The sequence below is a fragment of the Hevea brasiliensis genome, chromosome 5 (assembly GCF_030052815.1).
Source record: "Hevea brasiliensis isolate MT/VB/25A 57/8 chromosome 5, ASM3005281v1, whole genome shotgun sequence".
In the NCBI taxonomy this organism is placed as follows: domain Eukaryota; kingdom Viridiplantae; phylum Streptophyta; class Magnoliopsida; order Malpighiales; family Euphorbiaceae; genus Hevea; species Hevea brasiliensis.
In genome coordinates this window covers 113,036,420-113,064,115 of record NC_079497.1, presented here as the reverse complement: position 1 = coordinate 113,064,115, position 27,696 = coordinate 113,036,420, and the positions used below count along the sequence as shown (strand labels likewise).

General features: G+C 33.5%; 3 protein-coding genes across 3 annotated transcripts; 2 read left to right on the top strand and 1 right to left on the bottom strand.

Moving 5' to 3' along the window:
• The first annotated feature begins 5,558 nt into the window (after positions 1 to 5,558).
• LOC110662669 (protein RGF1 INDUCIBLE TRANSCRIPTION FACTOR 1) lies at positions 5,559 to 7,445 on the top strand. The gene is made up of 4 exons (XM_021821722.2): positions 5,559 to 5,766; positions 5,870 to 6,049; positions 6,165 to 6,380; positions 6,721 to 7,445. The coding sequence occupies exons 1-4, from the start codon at positions 5,764 to 5,766 to the stop codon at positions 6,949 to 6,951; spliced, it is 630 nt and encodes a 209-aa protein (XP_021677414.2). The 5' UTR covers positions 5,559 to 5,763; the 3' UTR covers positions 6,952 to 7,445.
• A 9,004-nt stretch (positions 7,446 to 16,449) lies between these two features.
• On the bottom strand, positions 16,450 to 17,657 carry LOC110662644 (RING-H2 finger protein ATL80-like). Its single transcript, XM_021821687.2, has one exon. The coding sequence runs from the start codon at positions 17,446 to 17,448 to the stop codon at positions 16,543 to 16,545; it is 906 nt and encodes a 301-aa protein (XP_021677379.2). The 5' UTR covers positions 17,449 to 17,657; the 3' UTR covers positions 16,450 to 16,542.
• Positions 17,658 to 23,617: 5,960 nt separating this feature from the next.
• Positions 23,618 to 26,321, top strand: LOC110662645 (probable 2-oxoglutarate-dependent dioxygenase SLC1). Its single transcript, XM_021821688.2, has 5 exons — positions 23,618 to 23,780; positions 24,046 to 24,336; positions 24,602 to 24,849; positions 25,159 to 25,516; positions 25,819 to 26,321. The coding sequence occupies exons 2-5, from the start codon at positions 24,052 to 24,054 to the stop codon at positions 26,086 to 26,088; spliced, it is 1,161 nt and encodes a 386-aa protein (XP_021677380.2). The 5' UTR covers positions 23,618 to 23,780; positions 24,046 to 24,051; the 3' UTR covers positions 26,089 to 26,321.
• Positions 26,322 to 27,696: the final 1,375 nt, after the last annotated feature.

The window sequence follows — 27,696 nt, the reverse complement described above, 5'->3', positions numbered from 1 at the left end:
TTAACACAGACATACATAGAAGTAACTAAATACAGATCAACAAAATACATGATAGGACACAAGTAGCAACAATTGAACTTAACGCAACATTCAAGGGCTTAAAGACACAACAACATATTAATTAAGCTACAAAAATCAATAGTATAGCGACAACTAAGACTCGCAAGATGCAATAAATAAAGGCTAAACACTCAATATAACACTCGAAATTAAAATATAAAAAGTTATATGCCACACCTTACCCCTCTGTAAAGCATAACATGATCCCATAGAATACCTAATGAACTACCGCACTTTACCTACCGATAACTCATTAAGTACCCTACAAGGAATTTTAAAACAATTTTCTTACTTTTGTTAAGTGGTGAACATTTTCTAATATGTATTTAAAACATATGATTAAAAGTAAATCTAGTTAATATTTTTAGTCCATTTTATTTTTCCGCAAATTTTATAAAAATTTTGACAGAATTCCCTCTGTATTTTGAGAAAACAGTTCTTCAAATACCTGTAAAAAGCACTTCTAAAAATTTTTCTCAACAACTACTTCAATTTCACAATCAAACTCAATCCATTTCAACAACTCCACAATCATTTCAATCAATTTCTCAAGTTCAAAATTTAATAATCCTCAAAATACTAGCAATACATTTCATTCAAATTAAATAAAATAGTTTCATTCATATTTCATTAAAAACAAAACAATTTATATATATCATTCTAAAATTTACATTAAGAGAATTTCAAACTATAATATATATCACAATTGTATACAAATTTTATACAAACTGCTCAAGACCCATTTTTACATGTCCATACATTTATGTGCAATATATACATCAAAAGAAATATTTACGGTTAGGGTATAAATTATACCCGAAGACTTTAAGCTGATAGCTCCTCACACCTCAGCAGCTCAATCTGTTGCTCCTCTAGTCTCTGTATCTGCGACAGCAATAAAAGTTATCGCTGAGTACTAGGACTCAGTGGTGCACAACATGCTAAAATAATCTTTATGCAGAATATAAATCACATTTATTTAAAAATTTGACTAAACATGAGCATTAAACACAAAACATGAATTATGAAATTTTAATGCAAACCAAGTTCATTTCGAAGTATCAAAACACATTTCATAAAACCCACAGTTAGATCATGCCATTCGAAACAAATAGAATCTCAATAGCCAGAGGCTAAAGAAAAATCACATCACAAGGCTAGCTAGCTCAAATATATGGATATCCATTCACATCCTCTTCTACTGGCACACCTCAACACTTCTCCAGAGAAGGAATCAAAATTCGAAACTAATTACCCTACTAGTCGTGCTAGTGAGGTGTTCAAATATATGGTCATGACACTGTGGTTTCAAAACTTATCTTAACAATTTGCTAAACATTGCTATTTCAAATATACACAATAACTTTCACAGTTTAATCAAAACATCATAAATAATGTCACAAATAAACTTTCAACAATTCCAAATCACAAGTAAAATACATATTTCGTTCACTTTATCAATGAATTTTAAAGCATGAAGATGTTGTGCACAAACCTCAAATGAGTCGCCTTTTGGCCTTAACTCGACTCCCGGGTTCTGTCCCGGTATTTTTTTCCATTGAAACACATAATTTTATAGTGTTTCAGTATCATAATTTAACATAAATCTAAAAATAATTTTAACTTCACTTATACCTAGCTCTAACGTGCTAATTTCGACGTCCTTAAAATTTTGTATTTCGGGTTACTATTCACTGCACTATTCAAGTCAAATAGTTGACTTTCTAAGGCTTAATAGGTATGAGAACTCCAACTTCACCCACATACCACATTTTGGTCATTAAACTTGTTGGTCTTGATCGTTTTCTCAAAGCTTAGGTCATTTTGACAAAATTGCCAATTTTTGGTTTTGGAGTTCTAAGTTGCACTATTCCATTGGTCAATCTACTGTTGGAATTTGATAAAACTTCCTTCATAGAAAATGTTTCTTATTGTCTTAAGTGTATTCTCATTTTTAGATCACCTCAATCGGAGTTTTGTAGCTCAAGTTATGGCCAAAATAAAATTACTGTTCACGTGCACTATTCATGCTGAGATTTTGGGTTCTGGCAGATTTTGATCCAATTTTGATCAGTAATTTGATTAAGTTAAGTTCATAATTTGGTCTAAATTTCTTCATATGAAATGTTCTACTATGTCTTAGGTTTCCATCGGTTCAAGAATCGCCTAAATCGGAGTTTTGTAAAGAGAGTTATAACCCTTCAAACATTACTGCTCAATAGAAATTCTGCAGAGTTGCAGGTTTGGTAACTCAACTTTGCTCAATAATTTGAATGGGTTAATGGCATAATTTGGGGTGGTGTTCTTCATAAAAGTTTTAGATCTATACCTTATCTAATTACTGGTAAAATTTCAGGTCATTTTGACCTTCCTAGCTCGAGTTATGACCAAATGAACAATTACTGTTCATTTGGTCAGTTTGTGCAGTGGCAGACTACTCTTAACCAACTTTGGTCAATTGGTTCACTAGGTTTTGGTCAGTTTTTGGGCATGGTTCCTTAATGAAAATTGTGTCATTTTATGTCTATCTTCATCCCCAATTGGTGGCATATCAATTGGACTTGTAAAATTTCTGTTTTGGTCCTTCAAAGTTGGCTTGGTCATGCTGCTGACCTAGGAATTTGGTTTTCATTCCAACAATTCCTACACATCTCTTTTGGTCATTATTGACCATTTTTCATCTTATAATAGACCAAAGTCATCATTTAAGCATTTCTCCAAAATTTGGTTCACAAACCCTAGCATTCAAACCCTAACTCATACATTTCATGCAATTAACTACATCTAATGGTTTTAATGCTAATCAATCAACTAAGTAAGGTTCCTAAACTCATTCAAAACCCTCAAGCCATACAAAATCATACTCCCTCTAAGCTGGACGAAATTTCAGCAATGGTCCTTCCCCATATTTGTTTCATTTAATCAAGTTCTAAGCTCACTTAAATACCTAAACATGCATTTGAAGTAGAAAATTGAAAGTTAGCACACTAACCTTTCTTAAATCCTCCAAACCCTATCTTTAACTCCTCTTTCTTCTTGTAATCCTTGTGCTTAAGTTGAGATTGCAAGTTCTAACAAGGTTTTTAGGAGATTTATGAAGATTAAGTGGAGCAAATTAAGCTTAAGTGTAAGCTTAATAGAAGAAACTTTCATGGAGAAGAGAGGGAGAAGGTGGGGCGGCACAACAAGGAAGAAGGAAGCTAAAATAATTTTTGTTTTTCTTTTATTTTCTTTAATCTTATCCCTTTTGAAGACCAAAAATCCCAAATTAATAAAATAAGTTAATTAATCTTTTATGACATCATTCATGATGTCATCACCTTTGATTTTTCTAACTTCTTTCTTTTTTTTTCTATTTATTTTTTTTCTATTAGTTCTTTAATTTAATTCTCAATTCCGAAATTTTCTTTTCTCCGTTTTTATTTGACAGTTAGGTCAGGAGTCAGCTCTCGGGGTCAATAGACCAAATTGCCCCTCGCCGGTTCATCCCGGTTTGCAAATAATTCCATATTTCTTCCGGCTCCTTGACCTAATTATTTGACTGGCTTAACATTTTTTTTTCGTGATTTTCTCTTTTTCACTGTGTTCATAAGAGTCTTAAGGACTGCAGCGTCACTTTTTAAGGTTCGAAATTTGAGTTTAAAACGACTTCGCAGTCATTCCCGAGGAGGTCACTCATCGCTGTGACTCTCGGCTCGTTTAACTTCTTCTATTCTGTTTTTCTTATTTATAGTTAACTAATTAAACATTACTAATTATTTGTGTTTATAGCTTCTCAAGTTGTCTTAAGTGTGGTTCTAATCCCCTTAATTGTCCGGACCGATACCGGTCACCGGAACAGTGAAATCTACCAGGTTATGCAAACGGGGGTGTTACATTATATTTATCATTTGAACTAACTCTTTTAAGTAAATTATTGAGTATACATGTTGTAAAATAAACATGGAATTGTTTTGTATTAGATCAATGGTTGGGAAGTGTACATATCATTACTAATGAACATTATTGCATTAATTTATAGATGGTGTGATTCGAAATTGAAAGTGAAGATTGTGAATCTTTCTAGGCACCGATCTCGTCCCTTTCTTTTGTTAAGGATGTGATAGCTTTCCACAAAATGCTGGAACCCACCAAACAGAGAATATGATGCCGGCAACACTGTATAATTATATTGACTTAAAACAGCTAGATTCTCTCTGCCTTTTCTCTTTGGTTAATTTTAATTAATTTAGTGTTAATGCATAAAAATTATTAAATAATTCACTTAATTAGTTGGTATTTTGTTTAATTAAATCCCTTCTCGATATGACATGCTGCCTAAAATTAAGCATAAAGTGAGAGTGCTCCTCCTGAGTTATGAAATATTTTTCACTTAACCATATTTGTTATTAATTAACAAAAGTTTCTACCCATGAAAGTTAGCCGAGTGGTAATGTGTAATTGTGTCGTATGCTCGAATAGTGGAATCACTATTTATGGGGAGAGTTTTAACATAATCACACTATGATTTTAAGATATTAATTTTCCATACAATAGTAAAACGAATGAGAAAATACCTTAATATTTATATGAAAATAATGAGCATGCAATATTATATACAATCTCCCTATTTTTATTTATTTATTTATTTTTGAAATAGTATTATTTTAATGGAAAATTCATTCTACTTTATCATGTGTCAAAAATATTTATTAATATATCAATGATATTAACTCTTCATTATTATCTATGAAAAAATTAAAATAAAAATTGCTTATAAACTTTATCTTTAGCATGCATGGAAAGGTATACGTAATATTCATAATTTAAAGGAAATATTACATCTTTATATGCTAAAAAAATAAATTTGAAAGATACTTTCTTAAAGAACAATATTCCTTCTCTTATTATATTATAAGCTATTCATACTAATTGGAATTATCCATATTTCATGTATTTTTTTCCAATTATTTTATTAGACTGCATGTGTAATTGCATATCTTTTACCAAAATGATTATTATAATTTAATTTTTAAGAGAAAACTTGGAATAAATAATTTTAATATTATTGAATTCATAACTATTTTATGGATTTAAATATATTGGATATAAAAGTATATTTTTTCCAATTCCATAAAAAAAATTAAATTATTTATATTACAATTAAAGAATTTATATCCTTCCCATTAATAAAAAAAAAAAATCTACCTCAGCAACAGCTAGAATAAGGATAAGGGGCCCAATAGCAAGTGGCCCCTGGTATTGTGCCACGTGTCCTACAGCACACGTGTCAGGATGATAGAATGGGGATCTTTGGTGTGAACAGCTAATCAAGTCCATGCGTAGCCAAATGGCCGACCCTGTGCCTACGTATGGACGCAAAGAAGATCCCAAGTAGCGTAAGCGCCAAACCCACCCATCCCTGTCGAATCATCCAACGCTTGTTAATATTCTTCAGCCACCACGTTCAATCTCAGTCGTTAACTTCCCAAGTATTACCTCATTTGTTTATAACCCTTGTCCCTTACTCTAGGCGCTGTTTTGTTGTTGATTTCTAAGTTGCAGGTCGTTTAGACCTCCTCTCTCTCTCTCTCCTCCATTTTTGATCTCTGAGTCTTCTCCTTCTTCTCCATTCTCCATTGCCATCAGCTACAATTTGCCACTTCTTTGGCTAAAGAATAACATTATTTCTAGGAACCAATTCTTGCACATTCTGCTGTGAAAATGGTAATCTATTGATCATTTACTCTTTCTCTTGATGTGAACAGGTGGGGTGTCTCCTTGTTTCTTTCTTTTTTCTTTAATCCACTTTCTTGGTTGGTCTTAATAGGAAAAATTGTTGGTGCCGCCATGGCTAGAGTCATTACTAAGCGCAGCCTTCTTTACCATCTGCCGGACACATGGAGATGCAGCCAGAAGTGAATGCAATATGTATTGCTTAGATTGTAGAGGTGATGCATTTTGCTTCTATTGCCGTTCTTCAAGACACAGAGATCATCAAGTAATCCAGGTGATCACATTTTCTATTTCTTTTACATTGGCAGCTCTGGGGTTTTATATTCTTTGTGTTTTGGTAAATGGTTCTTTTTCTTCTTTCTTTCCTTTTGGGCTTTTGATTGGTGTAGATAAGGAGATCTTCATATCATGATGTAGTGAGGGTTTCAGAGATTCAAAAAGTATTGGACATAAGTGGAGTTCAAACCTACGTGATAAATAGCGCCAGAGTCATGTTTCTCAATGAGAGGCCACAGCCAAAATCTGGGAAAGGAGTTGCTCACATTTGTGAAATTTGTGGGAGAAGCCTTTTGGATCCATTTCGTTTTTGTTCATTGGGATGTAAGGTAATTAATTAGAATTTGCATTTATCACTAAATTTCCCTTAATCTGCGCTCACATTGATCTTCTTGATCATCATTCATCATCACAATGGCTCATATCATACATCATCATATGGTCACAATTTGCTCATCAATCTTGCCCACTACAATGACCCACATTTCACATACTAGCACCATCATAACAACCCTCCATTAATTAGCATCCACCATTATACCCATCATCATATGCACATTTCCATGATGGTTTTGTTTTAGATCGTTTTTGGGAAAGATGAATGGTTTCTTTTGGAAGGGGTTACTATAGTTATTTTGATGTTTTTCTTTAACTTGTTTTTATGTATAGCTTGTAGGAATAAAGAGAAGTGGAGATGCAAGCTTTACCTTAGAGCCTAAGAATGATGAATTAATGGAAAGAAGAGAAGGGATATCATCAAGAATGGTCTCATCAAGAGAAGATGAAGAATTGCGTGAAGGGTCACAACAAGACATTTACCCTCCTACGCCTCCTCCACCTCCTACTTCTACTGCAAGAAGAAGAAAAGGCATTCCTCACAGGGCTCCTTTTGGTTCCTAATTTATCAATTAAAACACTTGGTATATTCCATCCCCCCACCCATCATTAATTTCTTGCACAAATTACTCCTCCAAATTCCTTCTCATGGGGTCAATTGTCTTAACTAAAGAAAGTGTAGGGTACCCTTTTGGTTAGGGTGTCCAAAAAACCTAGAGGGTTAGTAAGTTGCCCTTTTGGGTTTTGGGTCCCATACAAAAAAAAAATCAATCTCTCTCTTGTGAAGTAGCAATAATGCACACTTGTTATTGATAGTTACAAGGTGTACATGTCATTAAGAAATTAAAGCAAGTCATTGTGGTTGTGGAGTCCTCCGTTTTATGGTTATCATAGGCCCACCAACCACATGGGCATTCTACATAAAGAAAACATCTTTTTATTTATTTATTATTATTATTATAATAATTCATTTGATGTATCAAAGACAAAGTGCAAAATCAACTTTCTATGCCCAAAATTTAAAGATCTAATGAGAGAATGCACACTTGTTGATTGCACACTTGCTCTTTCTTTTCTATCCTTTTTCTCTTTGTTGTGTAAAAAATTTTGCCATGAAAATGACACCAATTATGTATATTTCTTATCGGTGGCTCCTCTTACTATTTAACCAAAGGAGCCAAACAATTAGGTAGACTCGGACTGCATTGATGGCTACTTTGATTTAAGTGTTAATCTCAATCTAATTTTGCTATATCTTCCACGTGTCTCCATCAAAATGAATATAATTATATTAGCCGTTAGTGATTAATTATTTATATAGGTTTATTCGGCAATAACTTTCAAGGTAGTATTTAGTGTTTTGATTTTTTGATTTATATTGTTCAGTTATATAGTGTGTATAGTAATATTTAGAAATTGAGGGAGCGGTTCATGGCAAAATACACTTAAGAGAACGTTTTAATCAGAATTACTATTATTTTTTTATTTACAGCTAAAATAACAGTTATTTATCGAATATTTTTGCTTTAAATCATTATATAAATAATTAACCATTAACAGCTAATATCTAATAATTAACGGTTAATAAAACAGCTGACAGCTGTTAAAACAACTAATTTTACTAAAATAGGACCATAGTAATTAGGTTCTATTTGATAATATTAATTTATTTACTAGTTGTTAGCCAATTTACTAGCCGTTAGTTATTAAATATTAACTGTTAGTGTTTAAATTATTTATATAATAATTTAAAGAAGAAGTGTTGAGTAGAAATAGCCGTTGTATTAGCTTTTAAACGTAAAAATAGTGATATCATCTTATTGATTCATATTAAAGCACTTACTTATTCTTAAAAAATTAAGAATGATGATTTTTCATGAACTACTCTTTCAATATCTAAACATTTATATAATAACTATGCTATTTAACAGTATAAATAAGAAAGATAGTGTTCAAAAAACTGAACACTTTTTTAAAATTGCTGTTGAACAAGGCGCATATAATTATGGCATCTACTATATTAAGAATATCAATAAACTTGATTATTAGAATTATTAAAATATCATTTTTTAACTTATAAAATTTACTTTGTAATTCAAAATTTCTCAGCAAATCTATTTTGCCGAAAGTAGAAATGAGTTAAGATTATGGAGTTGTAATTTATAATCTGATAATAGAGTTTACATAAAAATGTACACAATAAAGAAATATAAAATTAACCTATACAAGTAATAATTTTCTTTTAATTTTATTTTATTTTTAACTTAACGTGCACTCAGGATTTATAGACAATTGAATTAATTATCTTCTTGACAATTAAAACAAGTAACTCAATAATTACACATAGCATATATTCAATGAAACACGTTTTGTGGAACTATGATTAGGAGCTTATATAGTCATTTCTAATAACAACCATTTATTTTTTTAAATATATTAGTTAAAAAATATTTAAAAAATAATTTAAAATTAAATTTATTAAATTTTAATCATAAAAATATTAAAATAATAAAATAATAATTTTAATTATTTTTTAATACATTTAAAATAATATTTTTATTTAAAAAAAATAGCCTGGTTATGTTTGTATTATACATACTTCATTGGTAAGTAGGAGAGAAATCCTTAAACTCTTGTATTTCTCTTAATTTCTGTATCATTGTTTTCTGCCATCTTCTCTTACCTTGGTATATCGGCTGGAAACCAGTAACTGCTTAACTCCTTCTTAGAAGGTAGAGCGATCTCTGGCCACAACGCCACGTACCAAATATGGCTTGTCAAACACCTAACCCTGTTTCAGAAACTCATCTCCAAACCCCTTCTCCCTCAGAGATTGTTAACCTCACTTCTTCTCTTTCTTTTTCTTCACCACTTCGGAGAACACTATCCTCCAGAATTGATAATCTCATAGAAATATCTACTTTACCTGAAGATGCTCAGGTTGGAGAATCCCTCCTTCCTCTTCTCAGTCCATACAACATCTATAGACGATCTGGATCTTTAACCAGATCTATCAGATCTCTCATTTCATCTCGAAGATCTTTGTCAAAAGAATATGTTCAGCCTGAATGGACCAATGCTCTCTCCAGAGTTCATCGAACAATATGTGACGTTAGAAATCCCTCATGACAAAGCTCATCCCGGATGGAGACAAGAAGGGTTTTCTCATCTTCACTTTGGAGTCACGACTTATCCTCCTACATGGGAGACGAGGTCTTCAGAGTGTCACTCCTTGATACACGATTCTTGCAAGATGAACATGCGGTTATAGGAACTCGCCTCACCACTTTGCATCGGGAGCGTGGTGTTGACATTCTTCCCAAACTATAATCTCTCGCTAAGAGATCCACATCTTAGCACCGCCCTTAAAGTTCAGTTCAACTCAGTGACCTCTTCGATGATGGCCACCTTACACCATCAAATTATCTACGATTGCAAGATCATGTCAGATCTCTCACACCATCTGTCTCCAATGATGCTCGCTTGTATTGGGAAACCACCCCAACAATTGTTCAGATACCTAGGCAATTGCCTAGAAATGAGCTTGAACAGCTCATTCCAAAGGATTGGTTAACCAATTACGAAAGGCTTCATTCAACCTCTCAGCCAATCCAGATTAATGAGTCTTCTTTCAGAGAAACCACGATGGTTCAACCTCCTCGGCATTCTACGGGCTCTTTGGTATTCCACTCATGATGGTCCAGCCATTAGAAAAGGAGCAAGACTACTATCCCATTGGAGCAGTAACACCAGACAATCATTACATCTATCCTCAGAAAATAGATGGTCACTGCCCCTGGGATCTCCCAGGTTCTGGAGCATGTGATGAAGATTGTGATTGTCAAGGCAATTACTGGGAAAATGAATATGACCATCCCCTGTCTGATAAAAATTGGAGGAAGCTCACCAAACAAACAAGAAGAGCCTCTTGCAAGCCACAACAAGTTCTCAGCAGAGACTATCCAGACAGTAGCCCATGGATTGGTATCCATGAGGAAACCAAACAGAAGAAGCCACTTCCTATCTATGAGCTTGCCCTTGAAATCATCAGAAAGGAAGGAAAGAAACTACCCCCTCTTAAACCAGTTTCTTCTCCTCCTCCTACACTTCCCCTAGTACAACCTTGTATGATGTTTTCACCTGCCTCCTATGAAGCAAAATTTTCTCCATTAGCACAACAGACCGACCAGCAGACCAAGATCTCCACCAGACCTTTCATTCACTCAACTAAGGTTGATAGTGAAGGTCAGACAACCCCGATCACTCAAGCTGAAGAAGTTTTAAACTGGCAAACCAAGAATCGTCGAGCGCTGTCTGTAATAAGACGCTACAGCGTATTGATTCCAAGATTGACCAGGTCCTCACCAGGACTCAGCATGTTGATCAAAAGATTGACACCTTCACTGCTTTTGCCCAAAACATGTATAAGGATCTCCAAAGCAGAATTACCCAGCTTGATAGAGATCTGAAGGCTTTGATCCAGCAACGAAGATTTGGTGTAGAATTCAATCAAAAGGAACAGGAAATAAGAAGGCTGAAGAAACAATTAGCCCAAGTTGAAGCAGACTTGCACAAGCCAAGCTCGGTCTCTTTCATTCACCCTTTCTCTGCCCAAACAACTCATAACCCTTTCCTTCCTACATCTGAACCTGCTTACTCTCCTTTTGGACCTTTTAACTATTCATATGAACCACCTCCAACATATCATCCATCTCCTTTGTTCAAACCTACTCCAACACCTGCCAGGTATGAGCAAAAGAGTCCATCTTCCTCAGAAGAATCCCATCCTTCAAAAAGGAAGATTGATAAAGGGAAGGACAAAATGTATCATGATCCTCCTCCACAAAGATATGGTGTCCATACCCTCTGAGCAAGATGATTCTTCCAAGACTCGTCGATGATAGTGAGGACGGACGAATGGATATCACGACATCGCTCATGGTCGATCCTCACCATGACCTCCCAAACAGTCCTTCACCAACCACAGTTCTACCACAGGCCTCCTCAAGACCCCCATGTTGAGATCCCCGATGATGAACCAATTCTAGACTTTGGGCTACCAGCGCTCCACAGTGCCGATTCAGCCCATGGTTCACCTTGGATGATGTTCCCCATCAAGATGGAGAGACCGTCTTGCGAATTTAAAGCTTGGCTTGATGTCCAAATGCTCGGGAAGGGACTCCCATGCTATACTCGGAGAATTCATCTCTAGAACAGTTGGCACACTACAAGACTGGTTTTCCTCCATTGGAGAATATCGTAAAGCTCAATTTTGCCACTGACTCCCTTACAAGCAATCAACGCCTCTCTTTGCTGAATGGAGATGCATCCTTATACAAAGCGCTTAAGACAAGAATTCTTTGATATGCTTTGTTCTTTGAAAAGATCGGACATTGAGAAACACTACGCATGACTCAACGTTATTATCCGCTTAATGGTTACAATGATGTCAACCTCAGCATACCTATATTGCCTCCCTACGGAAGCATTGCACGAACTCCATAGAAGTATTAAGAGCGATGAATGCTATCACCATAGGAGAAATCCATCAAATGACTGGCGCTTGTCGGATAAAATGTGCGAACATCAAAGATATCATTGACAAAAGCTTTGAAGAATGTATGAAGTCTCACCTTGCCATTAAATGCAAGGAAAAGAATTGTGAATGCAAGACAAAGAAGAAAGCACATTACAAGAAGCATCCTTCGATTCAAACCCCTTTCAAGCAAAAGAAAGGAAGAAGGTCGATACTTTCAAAGAAAAGAACGGGTACAAAGAAGGTGAAAGGTGTTATATCTGTGGCAATCGAGGTCATTATGCCAAGAATCGCCAAGAACCCTAATAAGGCGCTTAAGCTATTACAACACATACGCTTCTCACATCTCCTGGAACATGATGATGTTGAATCGAGCAGGATGAGCGATGAAGACACGATCTTTGCCCTTGGAGTAGAGGATCGTAAGAAGATTACTCATTCACTTGAAGGATCAAGCCCATTACCCGCCTTACCCGCCCAACATATCCAATCCTCCCAATCCACCTATGGCCCACACTATTCCAATTCCTTTAGTCCCGATCCATATTCTTCCAAAGAAGTATGAACGGCCCATTAGTGTCATTGGCTTCACGGATACCGGGCTCACAAAAGCATGATGAACCCACCATCTTACCCTCGAATCTGGGTCCTCATGAAGAATACTTTAAGACTGCAGATGGAAATATTTTCAAAACTAGCCTTATCACTAAGCACCCAATTGGAATCCAGTTCTTCCCCACTTGTATCCTTTGGACTAGGGTCATCGGGTCGGATCTTCCTGACAAGGATCTATTGATAGGCTTTGACTTGTATCAACAGGCGAAGCATTTAAAGATCCTCCCTACAGGATTGAGGTATAAGAGAAGCTTTCACCATTTATACATCCCAAGGTTATATTCTCTGGCTGATGCCTCAGCTGAGTTCCAAGAACACAAGGAGCTGCTCTTACGGTCCTGTGCCGATTCCCATGCACATTTTCGTCATCGCCACCGTGGCAGAACTGGATTTCTTTGTCGGTCTTCCGCTTCAAGCTTAATGAAGATATCAATCCGACAAAGGCATCACACCGGGATGAACCCTACAGACTTGGCTCTAGCCCAAGAAGAGTGCAAGAAGGTCTCATAGAACCCACTTCTTCTCGGTGGGCCTTTTATGTTGAAAAAGATGCGATTAAGAGGAAAGAAGCGCTTGTCATTGACTACAAGCCCTCAACCACTTCCTTCAAGATGACAAATTAAAGCACAAGCCTTGTTCACTCAACCGCATGAAGCCCATATCTTCTCAAAGTTTGATCTCAAAGTGGTTTTTGGCAATTGGGTATTAACCCTCTGATAGGCCCAAGATCGCATTCCTACGGCCCAATATCAATGTCCTTCCATTCGGCCTTAAGACGGCCCCATCGCTTTTCCAAAAGGCCATGACAAGGATATTTGAGCCCATACTACAAGTGCTCTTATCTACATAGACGATATCCTTCTCTTCTCCAAAGATGTTACGCCCATAGGACACTCCTCTCCACATTCCAACAATCGGTGGATTCCTATGGAATTATGCTATCGTAAAAGAAGAGCTCATCGCCCAAATCGACATCGACTTCCTTGGAATGAAATTCAAGGATGGAAAATACCAACCGACCTCACATTGCGTAAGAATTACAAGTTTCGATAAGGACTTGAAACAAATACAACATTCCTTGGTATTATCAATTACATCGGAAGTTTATCCCGCATGTGGCCGCCCACACTTGCCCAAAGATGCTTAAAAGGATCCCCACCATGGAGGGAAGAAAAAATTAAAAGAAGTGGCCTTAAACCCGCCACCACTAAAGATTCATTGGATGCATCCTTGATCGATGCTAGTGACACCCAGTGCAAAGTCCTCATCGAAGAAATTCAAGGAGAAAAGCATATCTGCGGACATGCTAGTGGAGAGTTCCTAACCTCAAAAACATTATCATTCAGTTTATAAAGAGATATTGGTGTCAAAAATGGGATAAAGAGATTCAATTTCATCCGATTGGCCACCACTTCATCGTGGTCATGACTCATCCTTCCCAAAAGTTCTAGACTTCAAAACAAGTCTCTTCACGAACCACAATTACTGAGGCTTAAGGACTGGTTCGCCAAGTATAAATTCACAGTCCAGCATATCAAAGGGAAGCACAACTTGGTTCCTGACCTTCTATCCAGGCCAAAAATCCTTCACCTAATCCAAGCCTCCTCTTCACTCCCCTTGATCCACATGGCATCATCCTCATCCTCTCCACATACTCCAGCCCCAATGCACGTTTCTGGTTCCCACTTTTCCCCTGGATGTTCACCAAACCATCTCAAAAATGGCTAAGTTCGCAAGGGATCATCTGTTTCACTACCGAGTGCAAGAAACACCCTAAGGTGATTACTACCCTCCTCTACTGTTTTTATCCCTGATAACCCTTTTCTCACCTGTTTCAGTATCCAACCTGGCAGAGAACTCATCCTAGAAGAACTATGGCTCCTATGGTGCATGGTTACACTCTATTCCACAGACTGAATTCCCCTCATGGCATGTTATGAACAATACTAACAGGACTCTCATTCCTAGAATGGTTCAAGCCCATTTCAAGATGGCGCTAAGCGCATCATAGACACCCATGGAATAGAAGATGGCCCATCGCTACTCAACATCGGGACCTTGTTCATTTTTCATAGGCCTTTCTCTAGAAGGCCCGATGGACTTCTGGACCTGAATACGAATGGAGGACCTACGAAGGATCAATTATTGACAAAGATGCCATGGGACCCTTGAGAAGACAACTAGCCGAGTACCTTTGTGAAATCAATAGTTACTTTTGTCTAGTGCCTCCCCATGTGAGTTGTACATCACTCGTCCCCATCCGTTCTCACCGATGAGCCTATTGACTGGACCCATCCCATGTGGCAAGATTCTCGGATCCGATGGACACAGAGTCACGAGATGCCATTCAGAGTGCGGACCCACCATCTCCTGTTCACCAACAGTGGCCAAAAGACTTTTTTGGAATCGACTCTGATGACTCTGACTTTGACACCCTCAATCTGTCCACCACTCCATGATAAAAGCAAAAGTTTGTCAATAATGTAATAATGTGTGTTTGTCTTTATTTATGTTGCTTTAAGAGTAATGTCAAGAGCCTCCTCGCCTATATAAGGAGTTGCTCTCTTCAGTTGTATCAAGACTTAGTTTCTTTTTAATAATATCCTCTGAAGTTCTCTTCCATGGCTTTCTAAACTCTTCTCCTTCTCTCCGAAAACCTTTGAATGTGTATCATACTCTTATAATCAGAGATACGTATGCTCTACACTTGCCTCTTTAAGAGGATCCTGTGTATCAGAAATATCTTTGTTTTGACATTAAGGTGCGACGGTCCCGTTATCACATGTATAATGAACAAAAGGGCACAGCCAGAGAGTACCTATGGAGAGGGAAGAGGCATAGCATGAGTTCATTATATGTGTGGTATAATGCTCACATTAACACTCAACTGAAATTATATTTATTTTGAACATAAAAAGTCAAAAGTCGTCATTATTACATATTTATTTCACACTCATTGCTCTAATTGACCTCTCGTTCTTCTCTGTATTCAAGTAATTCTTGCACACGCAATTCATAATTTTTGAATATTGAATTTTGTTAAATATGAAGTCAATATAATATTGACTTTTTGTAAAACAAAATTAATATTTAGATTTCATTTATTTTAAAAAATAATTTATTTATAAAAAAATATTTTCTAAAAAAAATAAATTATTTTCTATTATTTAATGTGAAATTAAAAATCAATTCTGAAATAATTAAAAACACTAAATTATTACTAAGCTTAGTAATCCAAAATTCTAAATGAGCTTGCAATAAAAAAAAACAAAGACCAATAACAGTTCAGTAATCATCGGAAAGTTTTTCCAATCTTAAATATAAATAACAAGAATTCAAAATTTTACAATCTCGATCCTCAGCTCACTGAATCAGAATTATTCGTTTATTAAAGGGTAAAGCTCTCCCAATGAGTATTATCTCTATCCACAAGAATCGAACACTCAAATTTATTTAAAAAATAAGAGTGTCAAACTACTCGGTTATAATCTTTATTCTCTTTAAAAATTTATAAAATATCAAAAAAGATATTTAATATATTTAGAATATTCACATTATATATTCTCAGAAAATTTCCATTTATACGTGAGTGATTAATGTTTAAATATATTTTCATGAAGTTGGTTCAGTACCAAGTAGAAAAAGCCCAATACTTAATAGATAAGTGCATTCAAGCCCATTTAAAGGCCCGTTTAAGGATAATCTTTTAAATAAATTTAATTTCTCATATTATTTATTAAATATATTAATAATATTATACTCATTACGTATATATTTTAATTAATTTTATATAAATTTTAATAAAAATATTTAACTTAAAAATTATTAAATTCATTCTTATATAAAATTCAGTTTTGGGAATCATTTTGTTGTTCATTTCATGATATCTTATAAGTACAATGATTTGAAAATTAGTACAAATTTCATGTCAATAAATAAAATTGGGTTATTCTAAAGCAACAACTTATTATCGGTTACCTAAAGGCAAATTAAAAGAAAAGATCCTAACAAGGAAGTGTTTCAGTGGGCAGAGCACTTTGGCTCAATCGCATTTGCGAGAAAGATCTTAACCACCTTGAAGACACATGATCTAGCTGCCTCATTGATCTTCCTGATCTATTTTCCATAACCAAACTCTTCAAATATGAAGAACACGATGGAGAAGTAGCTTTTTCCTCCCTTTCTCCTTGTATATCTATAATGACAAAACGTTGATCCATTGATAAGGATCTCTTTAGCTCAATGAAACGTTGAGGTTTCCCTTCCATAGGCAACGCCAAAGACAAGCTATGGCGAAGTAACACAGTTGACGATTGCCCTGAAGTAGAAGCATTATCATTATCATCACCATTACTGCCGCCACCATCACCACCACCATCATCTTCATCTCCTTGTTCAAGAAACTGAGCTAGATTTGGAGTCCTTTCTCTCCTAACATTAATGGACTCTTGTAGAACAGAAGCAATATCAATAGGAGCAACAATCGGCGCTCTACAAATTGGACAATTGGTGTGAGCCAAGAACCAATCATCAATGCAGGGGACGTGAAACACATGTCCACAATTAGGCAATGAACGAACCTTATCACCTTCTTCTAAATCACCTAAACAGATTACACACTCGCTTTGATCAATCTTAGCCAACTGGGTGTTGTTTTCTGTGTAAAGAAGAATTGGGATTGTGTTCAGAACATGTTCTTCAACCCCAATTACCATTTCACCTCCCTCCACTGGTGTAGATATAGAATTGGCTGCCATGGCCGTTCTTGGTCGTCTAACGATGCAATATTTAACGAACAAGAGATGATAAGCGAGAAGAGCTAGAGAAGCGCAAACTACGCCTGCTAAAGAGTAGAGAAGAGGAGTGAGAAAGGAGCCTGGAGGATGGGTTGGTGGGCCTAGATTATCCATGGAATATCAAATCTCTGCAGAAGAAAAAGAAGAGGAGGAGGAGGAAAAGGTGTTTGTGAAAATACTGAGAGAAATGGGCTATGCAAAAGTTGCTATAGAATAAATAAGGAGACCAAGGAGCGTCGGAGGGAGTAATTGGTCTGCTCCAAGTATGTTCCATTTAAGGCGGGGGATTCTGTTGAATTGATTACTTGAGAGATTGAAGACAAGTATGCACGTGGCGTTCTGGGCTATGAAAGCTGGGAAAGGAGTACGTGTGTGGTTAGGAACATGACAAGTGCAAGCTTCGAGATTGTGTAATGCAAGAAAAAATAGATGGGTATGACTTATGGCTATTAGGTATGGGGTTTACACAATGGCACCTAATCTGATTTTAAAAATGATGAAAGAATTGCACATGTATGTTTTACAATCTGCATGGCTCGTGACACGTTCACAATTCTTTGTTTGTTTTAGGTCAGCTACTCTAAATCTTCCAATGCCAAGGTGGAGTGCTGCGTTGTAATCCCATATATTTAACAGATTAGTGTTTTAAATTTATAATTAAAAAAAAATTATTTAAATAACACACATGATGACTTGCAGATAAAAAGAATTAAGGATTAAATATTATAAATTTTTTTTTTCTTTAACTTTTTTAATGGAACAATTTCATTAACATTTAAAAAATAGAGGGCAATCTTGTAATGCAGTAAGGAATGGATTGGTAGTTGTTGGACGCTGACGCTATTAGCAACTATTTTATTTATATATTTATTTTCTGTATTTGCTCATCATCTAAAAAGTTAAAGGAAATCAATTTGATGATATAAAAATGTAAAATTTATAATTTTCAAAATTATTTAAAAATTTTCATAATTATATATTTTTTTATAATTTAATTAACTTTTTAAATATAAAAAATAATAAAAAAATTAATTAAATTATAATTATAATTTTTAAACAGGAGATGTGTGACACCGGAAAATCGAAGTACAATGATGAAAAGGCCCTGAACTTGAAGGACTTGAACAAACGTTTCAGGGCCATAGAATGGATTTTGAGGCTCAATCTACACGCGCAATCCCTGGCCTGGGCTGTCTTAATCCTTTAGAAAATCAATTCAAAAAAATTGTTGCATTTTTGGCTTTTCGATCCTCAACAAATTAATATTTGAGCCCAAAGTTTGATATATGAATGAAAAGTGTGGTAATTTAGTGATTAATTTAATAAAATAATCCTATTTCATTTCAATTTAATTCTCTACACTAGTGTGATGACTTAATATTGTCTCTATTTAAGAGTGTGATGGGAGGAGATGACGAGTTGTTCAATGATTTATCTTATTGGGTGTCACTTTGGGTTTATTAGTTCGTCTCTTTCTATAGAGTCGAGTTAAATCGAAGATATCAACATGTGCCCCTGAACCTCAAGCCTAAGGGGTCTAGACCATAATACCCAGTAAACTCTATTTTTTGCTTTATAAAAATAGGTAGACGATTAAAGAAATCTTTTTTATTAAGGATATATATATATATTCAGGGAAAGTTTATATTTTTTAATAAAATTATAATAATTTTATTAAGACGTGCTAATCTTTATAAGTCAACAACACACTCTTTTACATATAAACATTTGAGAAGTAGAAGTTTTGAGTCTATCTTAAATAATAAAAAATTTATTAATGAGTTATTTATATTGGGTGGTACAAGTAAGTACTGTACCATACCCATTTAAAAGAAGAATTCTGATAACATCCAAAACTATTATTACGAAGTTGGAGGAAATAGACAAATTGAGTCCCATCTATTTCTTTAATTTCTTTCTTCACCTAACTCTCTGTATAGTTGCAAATAATATGGAAAAACTTTTCATTAGGTGACATTCCACATTGCCTTCATTCAATTATGGTATTTGCAATTCGCAACTAACGATTAATGAATTTTCCAATTTAAATTTAAATAATAATCAATTAACTTAATTTGATTCAATAATTAAAAATATATCACTTAGTAGACCTAGATTCAATTTTTCAATCCCTCAATTATCTTTTTTAAAAAATTTTATATAAGCGCAAGTATTTATATTATATAATAATTAATTAATCACTCACATATTGCAAATTAATTATCGCCTAATGTAAATATTTGAGAGCATATTGCAAATTAATTTTACAATCACACATTGATCTTATAATTTTCTTTTTTTTTGAAAAGGAAAGAAAATCTTCATGACGTATAATACGAAAATAAAACAAAATGTAAATTGTTTCACATTAATTTGAGATGACACGAGGTGTTTGAACTATATATAAGACTTAAATAAACTATTTCCTTTGATTTAATTTTTAAAACGAAGTTAAACTTGATCTATTTTCTTTATATAGTATCAGAATTTACTCTATTTCAATGTTAGGCCATCCAAAAACATTTTACCTGTAAATTTCACGCTAGAAATATCCATATTTGAGCATTATGAGGTGTATAATCTCATATTAGTTTGAGATGAAGTGTTTAAGCTGTATATAAAATTTGGATAAATCTTTCTATTATTGATATGTATAGAACTTGTAATAATTAATATAATTAATTTTATTTTTTATAAAAATAATAGATGAGTATAATTTGAATCCAAATTGCTAAATCCACACTAATTAATATATTTTTAGCAATTTAAATCATGTTAAAAATTGCATTGACCCCTGTAGAATATATATATATATATCTAGTTAGCTAGTTATATCAATCTCTCCTAAAAAAAAATTTATATATTACACGTACAAAATATAGAATATTATGGAGCTGACGTGGAGGAAAACCATGCAACGAATGGAGAAGAAAAGACAAAATTTAAATTAAAATAAATATTAATAAATGACCCATAAGAAGCATAAACAATATGGAGATTTAATGTTTAGACCAGCTTGGCAATGCCCTCAACCACACGCAAAATACCCTAGTTTTAATTGATATTCGAAATTCATTGACTTTGTAGAGCCTAGGTCACTCGTGCCTTAGAGGAATAATTTAAGGACAGAATGACCTATAACCAAAAGGGTGTTTAATAGTTTAGACAATCAGTTAGGGAACAAAGACCCTTTAGACCAGAACTTACAATTATACAATAATTTCAATAATAAATATAGTTTCTTTTATATATATATATACACACTCAGCTTATAGTGATATTCAATGATGTTGTCTGTGAAATTTCCACGAACATGAATTTACAAAACAATAAAGAATACCAGATGATTGAATATATATATATATTCACACACATGCAATTAGTTTAATATATATATTTTTTTATTAAGGTCAGCAGCTGTAAACCATAGATTTGCATTTGTGGTGCGTTTGGAGGGATGAATGATGAATCAATATGCCATAATCACATGTAAATAATGTCATTATCAGTTAATTATTTTATAATTACCACTTAATCAAGGATTTAGCTGGATCCACACTCTGATTTTAGTTAGTTAATTAATTAATGCATAAACAAAAGAATTAATATACCCAATGAAGCAGCCAAAGAAAATGGAGGAAATGGTCAGAATTGTCAACTCACATTCCTTACTTGAAATCAAGTTTAATTGTCGATTAATTTCAATTCCATTGAAGTTTCTACTTATCACGGTTGTTAATTAATTAATTAATTAATTAATTAAAATTGTGTTTTTAATTTCAATGCAAAGAACCTTATCCTAATAACTGAGCAATCCACTCTGTGAATTGAATCCATAACATCAATATCATAATAAATTGTCAACGAAAAACACTTATAATTATATATATATTTGTTAATGTTGTAAAATTTAGCCTTAATTAATTTAATCTTTTTGTTGACATTATCATAAATAATTTTAATTTTTTTATGATAATGTTGAAATTAGTCTATAAAATAATTATTTAGTGTAATATTCTTTCTTATATGTATAATAAATATATTTTCATCAGTAATTATAATAAAATTTAAATTTATTATGATTAATGATCAGAATAAAATCATAATAATAATAATAATAGTGATTTGATCCTTTATTAATTACCAGCATAAATCTCATAAAATATTTGATTCAAATCTCACAGCAAACTTTGTCAAATCGTATGTAATTTGGCTCATCATATATGAATACAAAGCCATATGATAAATAACAGAAGTTGAATTGGCAGTTTTTTGGGGCAAAAATCTACGTGTAAAGAAAGGAGACTATTGGTTGGTCGGTTGATCCTTATCTATAAATAAATAAATAAATAAAACATATGTATATATTGTCATTATTTATAAGTCACCATTTTTCCACTATAGTTTTGTGAAATGACTAATATGACTTTTGACTAATATGTATTTGTTGAGTGCAATGTCTCCGATGTTTATCTAAAAATAGAGCTTAAACAAGAGGCACTGAAACTATTTGATGAAATGTCTGAGAGAAGAGAAATGTTGTTTCACAGTGCTCCATGGCGGCCGCTTGTGAGCAGAGTGGCGAGGAAGAAATTTGGATGGGATGGTAATTTTGGTTTTTGAAAAGTTTCTCTCTCCTTATATTTTTTTTTAAACGGCAAATTCAAATAATTTAAATAGAATGACTAAATTGTTAACAAAGGGGAAATCTAAAGACATTTTAAGTTAAAATATTTAATTTAACTCTTATATTTATTTGAAAAAATTTAATTTAATTTATTTTTAATTTTTTATTTAAAATAATCTAAAAATTTTAATTTAAGCTTAATGTAGTGTAAAAATTAAAATTTATGAGCTAAAATTTTTAATTTAAATAAAAAATTAAGAAATTTAATTTTTTATTTTTTATTGATTTCTTAATTTAAGCCTAAAAATTAAGAATCTAAATTTCTTAATTTTTAGATTAAATTAAACTTAAATTAAAATTTTCAGACTACATTAATTACTATGATTTGCGATAGTTAAGTACGATTGTAAATTCATATAAAAATGGAAAACACTCACATAGAGAGCTATCACCAAGAAAAATATTGCAAGTTGGAGACAGTACGTGAGATCGATTATGAGTTTCAGAAAACGATATTTTCTTATAAATTCACTAGCTAATATAGCTATAATATTTGTCATCATTGAATTGGATTCTTCGAAAATGGCATATCTGTTGAGAATAACCAAAAAGCCATCATTGGATATAGCTGTTTTTTGTCCTACTTAATCTGTTCTTATTTGCTTCTATTTTCTACTCAATTTATCATCATATCATTGTTTATAATTAATTAATTAATTAATTACCACATATATATAATGATTATCTTTCAAAATGGATGCCACTCTTAGCATAATAAGGCTCGATCTGTGATTAATAATGATAATTTAATCTATACATTAGTTCAACAGAATATATTACTTCTTAAAATTAATGTTAATTTTTTTCATTATAATTTTGAGACTCCACAGCTCTAAAGACTATTCAGTTCTATTGAATTGATAATGAATATGTTTTCAAACTCTACCAATGTATTAATTCAAGATTGGCGGTCAAAAATGGTTTGCCATTTGCTAAGAATGACCAATACAAAGTAAGCAGAGAGAATTACTCAACTTTTTCTTTTCCTAAGCCAAAGAAAATATTAAAGAAATAAAAGATCACAATGACCTATTAATAAACCTTGCGTTTGTTTGCAATTATACCCTCATAATGAGGATTGATTTCAAGATAATAGACTCAAAATTAAGTAAAACCCCGTTATCATTTGGATTAGGGCTCGTAATTATTGAATATTAATCTTTAGTTTTGACCATAATAGCTAGTTATAAATTATCATTTGGAGTAATAAACTTTTTATAATTAGGCAAAAAAAAAAAAATCATAATTGATGACCCTACTTTAATGGGGAGGCAAAAAGTCAGCCATGGTATCCCACCACAAATTATGTAGAGAGATAGAGAGAGGGGCGGCTACAACATCAAGGGTAGGAAGGAGCGTAGAAAAGAAGACAAAGCATTAGAGTTGAAGGTTTTTGGAGAGTAAAGGAGTGGAAAGAGATAGGAGGTTTGGCTGTACCTACCTTGCATGAGACTGAGACAACTCTCGTTGGTCTTGACTCTATTTTCGTCAACGCTTTTGCTGATATACAAACAGTAGTCAGTCCTGTGATTCATACCAATTTCTATCCATTGGTGGTTTCTTCAAAACTAGCTACTGTTTCTATACATGTTTCCCTTCATTTCTCCCCTATATAAACACCTTTTCCTTATCAAATTTTCTCACTATACTTTCCCTTCTTTTTCTCCATTTCCTTTAATTCCTACTAGAAGGTATCTATATGTTTGATATTTAGCATTTACCAATCATAACACACTCTCTTGTGCAAATATCTAAACAGGTATATATGTGCATACTACTAATAGATACATATAATATAAGTTCATTCTCATATGAAATGAGCTCAATAATAGTTAGATCAAATATTTGTATTGAAATTTATGCATATGCATAAATTAATGATTGCTAAACTTGTTTTTATATGATATCGAGCTAATTATACTAATTAATTGATATTCTCTCAAGTTAGGTTAAACATAAATGTCATACATGCAAAACTAATCGCCTGTATAATTGATATTTTCTTGTATATGCATTGATCACAGGTACATATGTGTCCTTCAATAGCAATGGCAAAGGAAAATGATGAAGCCCTAGAAACCCAATTCCAAAAGGGAGTGAAGCGGCTGTATGAAAAAGGCATTGATAAAATTCCTAACAAGTACATATTGCCTGTTCAAGAACGACCCAATAATACCAGTCAAGCAGAACCTAGTGAGACCTGCAGGGAAAGTATTAAGTTGCCCATAATTGATTTTGCTGAGTTGCAAGGCTCAAACCGTCCCCAAGTCCTCAAATCCCTCGCTGATGCTTGCAAGCAGTATGGCTTTTTTCAGGTAGAAAATTAACATGTAGTCAAGTCTCTGGATCTTTTTCTTCCAACTGATAAGGCTCATCTGATGTACCATATCTTTCAAGAAACTGTGTTCATCTTTAACTGTTAGACTATATATTATCTTATCATAACAACCATGTAAACCTGTATATATATGTCCTGCAATTATTTCAATAACACAGCTTGATTTCTGAAAGCCTCTTACACCAACTTGTTCGATTTAAGGGTACAAAATTGAAACTGAATCTTTGATTGGGTTAATGCAGTTGGTAAATCATGGCATTCCTAAGGATGTTATTAGAGGAATGGTCGCTGCGGCTGAGAGGTTTTTCGAGCTTCCCTACAAGGAAAGATCGAAATATATGTCATCAGACATGCAAGCTCTGGTTCGATATGGAACGAGCTTTAACCAAAACAAGGATAGTGTGTTCTGCTGGAGAGATTTCTTGAAGCTAATGTGCCACCCCTTACCAGATGTCCTTCCTCATTGGCCTTCTTCTCCCACAGATTTCAGGTGAGAGTTTCAGTTTTTGAATAATTTAAGTCCTTTTCTTCCTTTGTTGACATTATTTGCTTATGCATATTTCCTTTGCTTCTGGGCCACTTCTATGTTTCCCTTAATAGTTTATGCAAGCTACAAGTTTAATGGTGGTCGAGTATTTGTCTCTGTCTCTGTCTTGTCTTATCTTATCGTATTAAAAAAAGTTTCCTCATGCACTAGAAAATAGAATAATATATTTCTTGTAATGTTTATGAATTAAATAGCTTGCTTCAGTTTGTTATCTAATGAGTATCTTCTAATTGTTATTTTATGGTGAAGCAGGAAGCTGGCGGCTACCTACTCAAAACAAACTAAATACTTGTTTCTAATGGTAATGGAGGCAATCCTAGAGAGCCTGTTGGGAACCAACAAGAGCATTAAGATAGTAGAAAATGATGATGATGATAATGAAATTATGAAGGATTTCCAAGATGGTAGCCAGCTAATGATGGTCAATTTCTACCCTCCATGCCCAGAACCTGATCTTACATTAGGAATGCCACCCCATTCTGATTATGGATTCCTCACACTTCTTCTCCAAGATGAAGTTGAAGGTCTGCAGATTCAATACATGGACAAATGGGTCACCGTTGAATCAATCCCCAATGCTTTTGTTGTCAATGTTGGTGATCATCTTGAGGTTTGTGTTTACTAAATCCATATTTTTCTTCTTAGATTCTTGGGAAAATGTGTTAGGGTTGGAATCCATAATTAATGATGAGACCCAAGAAATAAGAAAAGAATTTTATTCGTCCAAAATCATAATTATCGAAAAGGTATAAACGATTTATTAAATTTTCAATAGACATCTTTAAAAGTGTGAAACTTCAAGTTTGAGTTTTTATCTGACTATAAAAAAAATTATATTTTTTAAGATAATTATTTATAACAATTTATATATTTTGATACAATACTAATAATATTGCTATTTATTTGTTTTAGATATTTAGCAATGGTAAGTACAAAAGTGTGTTACATAGAGTGAAAGTGAACTCAACAAAGTCTAGAATTTCAGTGGCATCTCTACACACTCTTCCATTCAAGTGCATGGTAAGGCCATGGTCAAAACTCATAGATGCAGCCAATCCAAGGCGATATAAAGATACAAATTTTGCTACTTTTCTTGACTACATATCAACTCGTGATCCCAAGAATAAAGAATTCTTGGACTCTAGGAAATTGACCTTCGAACAAATTCCATCATATCCATAAATGGGTTATGATGATCACAGAAGAAGAAAATTACTTCGACTTTTGTAGCTTCAATGATTTAGCAATGATTTGTTTGGAATGCATTATTTTCCTTTTGTTAACAAAAGAAAATGTATTATGTAGATTGGCTTAAATGGTAATTATAAGCATAAAGCCAAGAGCTTAATTATGTCACTCTATCTTCTACACCCTCTCTATTCCAATACATATAACTTCTTATACATGTCAAAGGATATTGGAATGGAAATTTTCTCCATGGATCTACTGGTTTTTGAAAGGATCAAATCCATGTGCTACTTAGAGATCGGATTATTGGCTCTCATTATCGATCTGATTCCTTACCTTTCTAATCCTCAAATTCAATTTTTTCTCTGAATAAACACACTTACTATGGTAGAATCTTGAATTTGAAAGAGCATAAGAAATTAATTTTCATTACAGATAAGTTTTAGTTTAATGATTTAAAATTTTCCCCAAAACTATTGATTAAATGGACTAGACATAATTACACTTTAAAAGTATTTTATGATAAGAAAATTTTTCAAGTTATGTATAAAACATTTTTGCTCAATACTCCGTCTATGCATATTCTTATATTACGTCTAAAGATTAAATGTATGAAACATGAAATTGATTTGCAGTATTGGACATATATGAATGACTTAATATTGAGATTATGATTGGCTTTCATATCATGTTAATAAAATAAATCGAATTTAATTTCATTGTTCAAATCATATTATATAAATGTATATATTTTTTTAATATTAAATAAATGTGGGACTTAACCAAAGCCTCTATATTTTTATTTTAATTTAAAGTTAACTTTTTCAATCATAATGATTTTAAAAATATCAAAACAGCTTTCTAAATTATTTTTTTTAGCAGCATTGCTTTTTAGAAAAGTAGTTTCAAACTACTCATTTTTGCCTTCTGGATCTACTGCAATCCCATTAGGACATGGGGCAGGAAGAACCTTCGTCTTTTCCTCTTTGTTCTCATGTTTTTATTCTATGCTTATTTTATTTAAACGTGGAATTCAAATTTTAGAATAGTTAGAGTGCTGTGCTGACTATTACTGTTAGGCATGGTGTGGTGAGGGCAGAATTTCAATTACCATCTGCATCTTTGTGGAAAAGAGACTATATGAAGAGTCAACATTTGTGGCATTCCTCTCTGTTGTCTAATTCAGAAAGCAGGAAATCTCAGCTGAACATTGATTAGGTCAAGTCAAGTTCAAGTTTTTCTTTGATGCATGTTATTTCCAACACTGCTAACCCCACCTCTACGATCATATTTAACCATGTGCCTTTGACATTAACGTTTGTCTCAATCTCAACTATTTTATTAACTCATTGTTCTGCACCATCTAAGAACAAACGAACTCTCTCTTACTGTGGAGGAAACCAATAGAAGATTTAGGGCACGGCATCCTCGTCATCGTCCCTTGATCAAATGGAGCGGTAAGAGCAAGTTCAAGGAGTAGAATTTGAACCTTTCACCCAAACGCAACAGCAAGGGAGGAAAGGAAGAATCATGGGTTGTTCTCTCCATTAATAATGCCTTTGATGTCGATCAGACCTTCTAACCTCTCCCTCATTTCCTCTA

Bases quoted from the DNA above. Each gene is read 5' to 3' on its own strand.
- LOC110662645 (XM_021821688.2), top strand. From the start codon at position 24,052: ATGTGTCCTTCAATAGCAATGGCAAAGGAAAATGATGAAGCCCTAGAA. The intron at 24,337-24,601 runs GTAGAAAATTAA...GGGTTAATGCAG, and splicing joins AGCAGTATGGCTTTTTTCAG to TTGGTAAATCATGGCATTCC. The intron at 24,850-25,158 runs GTGAGAGTTTCA...ATGGTGAAGCAG, and splicing joins TCTTCTCCCACAGATTTCAG to GAAGCTGGCGGCTACCTACT.
- LOC110662669 (XM_021821722.2), top strand. The intron at 6,050-6,164 runs GTGATCACATTT...TGATTGGTGTAG, and splicing joins GAGATCATCAAGTAATCCAG to ATAAGGAGATCTTCATATCA. The intron at 6,381-6,720 runs GTAATTAATTAG...TTTTATGTATAG, and splicing joins TTTGTTCATTGGGATGTAAG to CTTGTAGGAATAAAGAGAAG.
- LOC110662644 (XM_021821687.2), bottom strand. From the start codon at position 17,448: ATGGATAATCTAGGCCCACCAACCCATCCTCCAGGCTCCTTTCTCACT.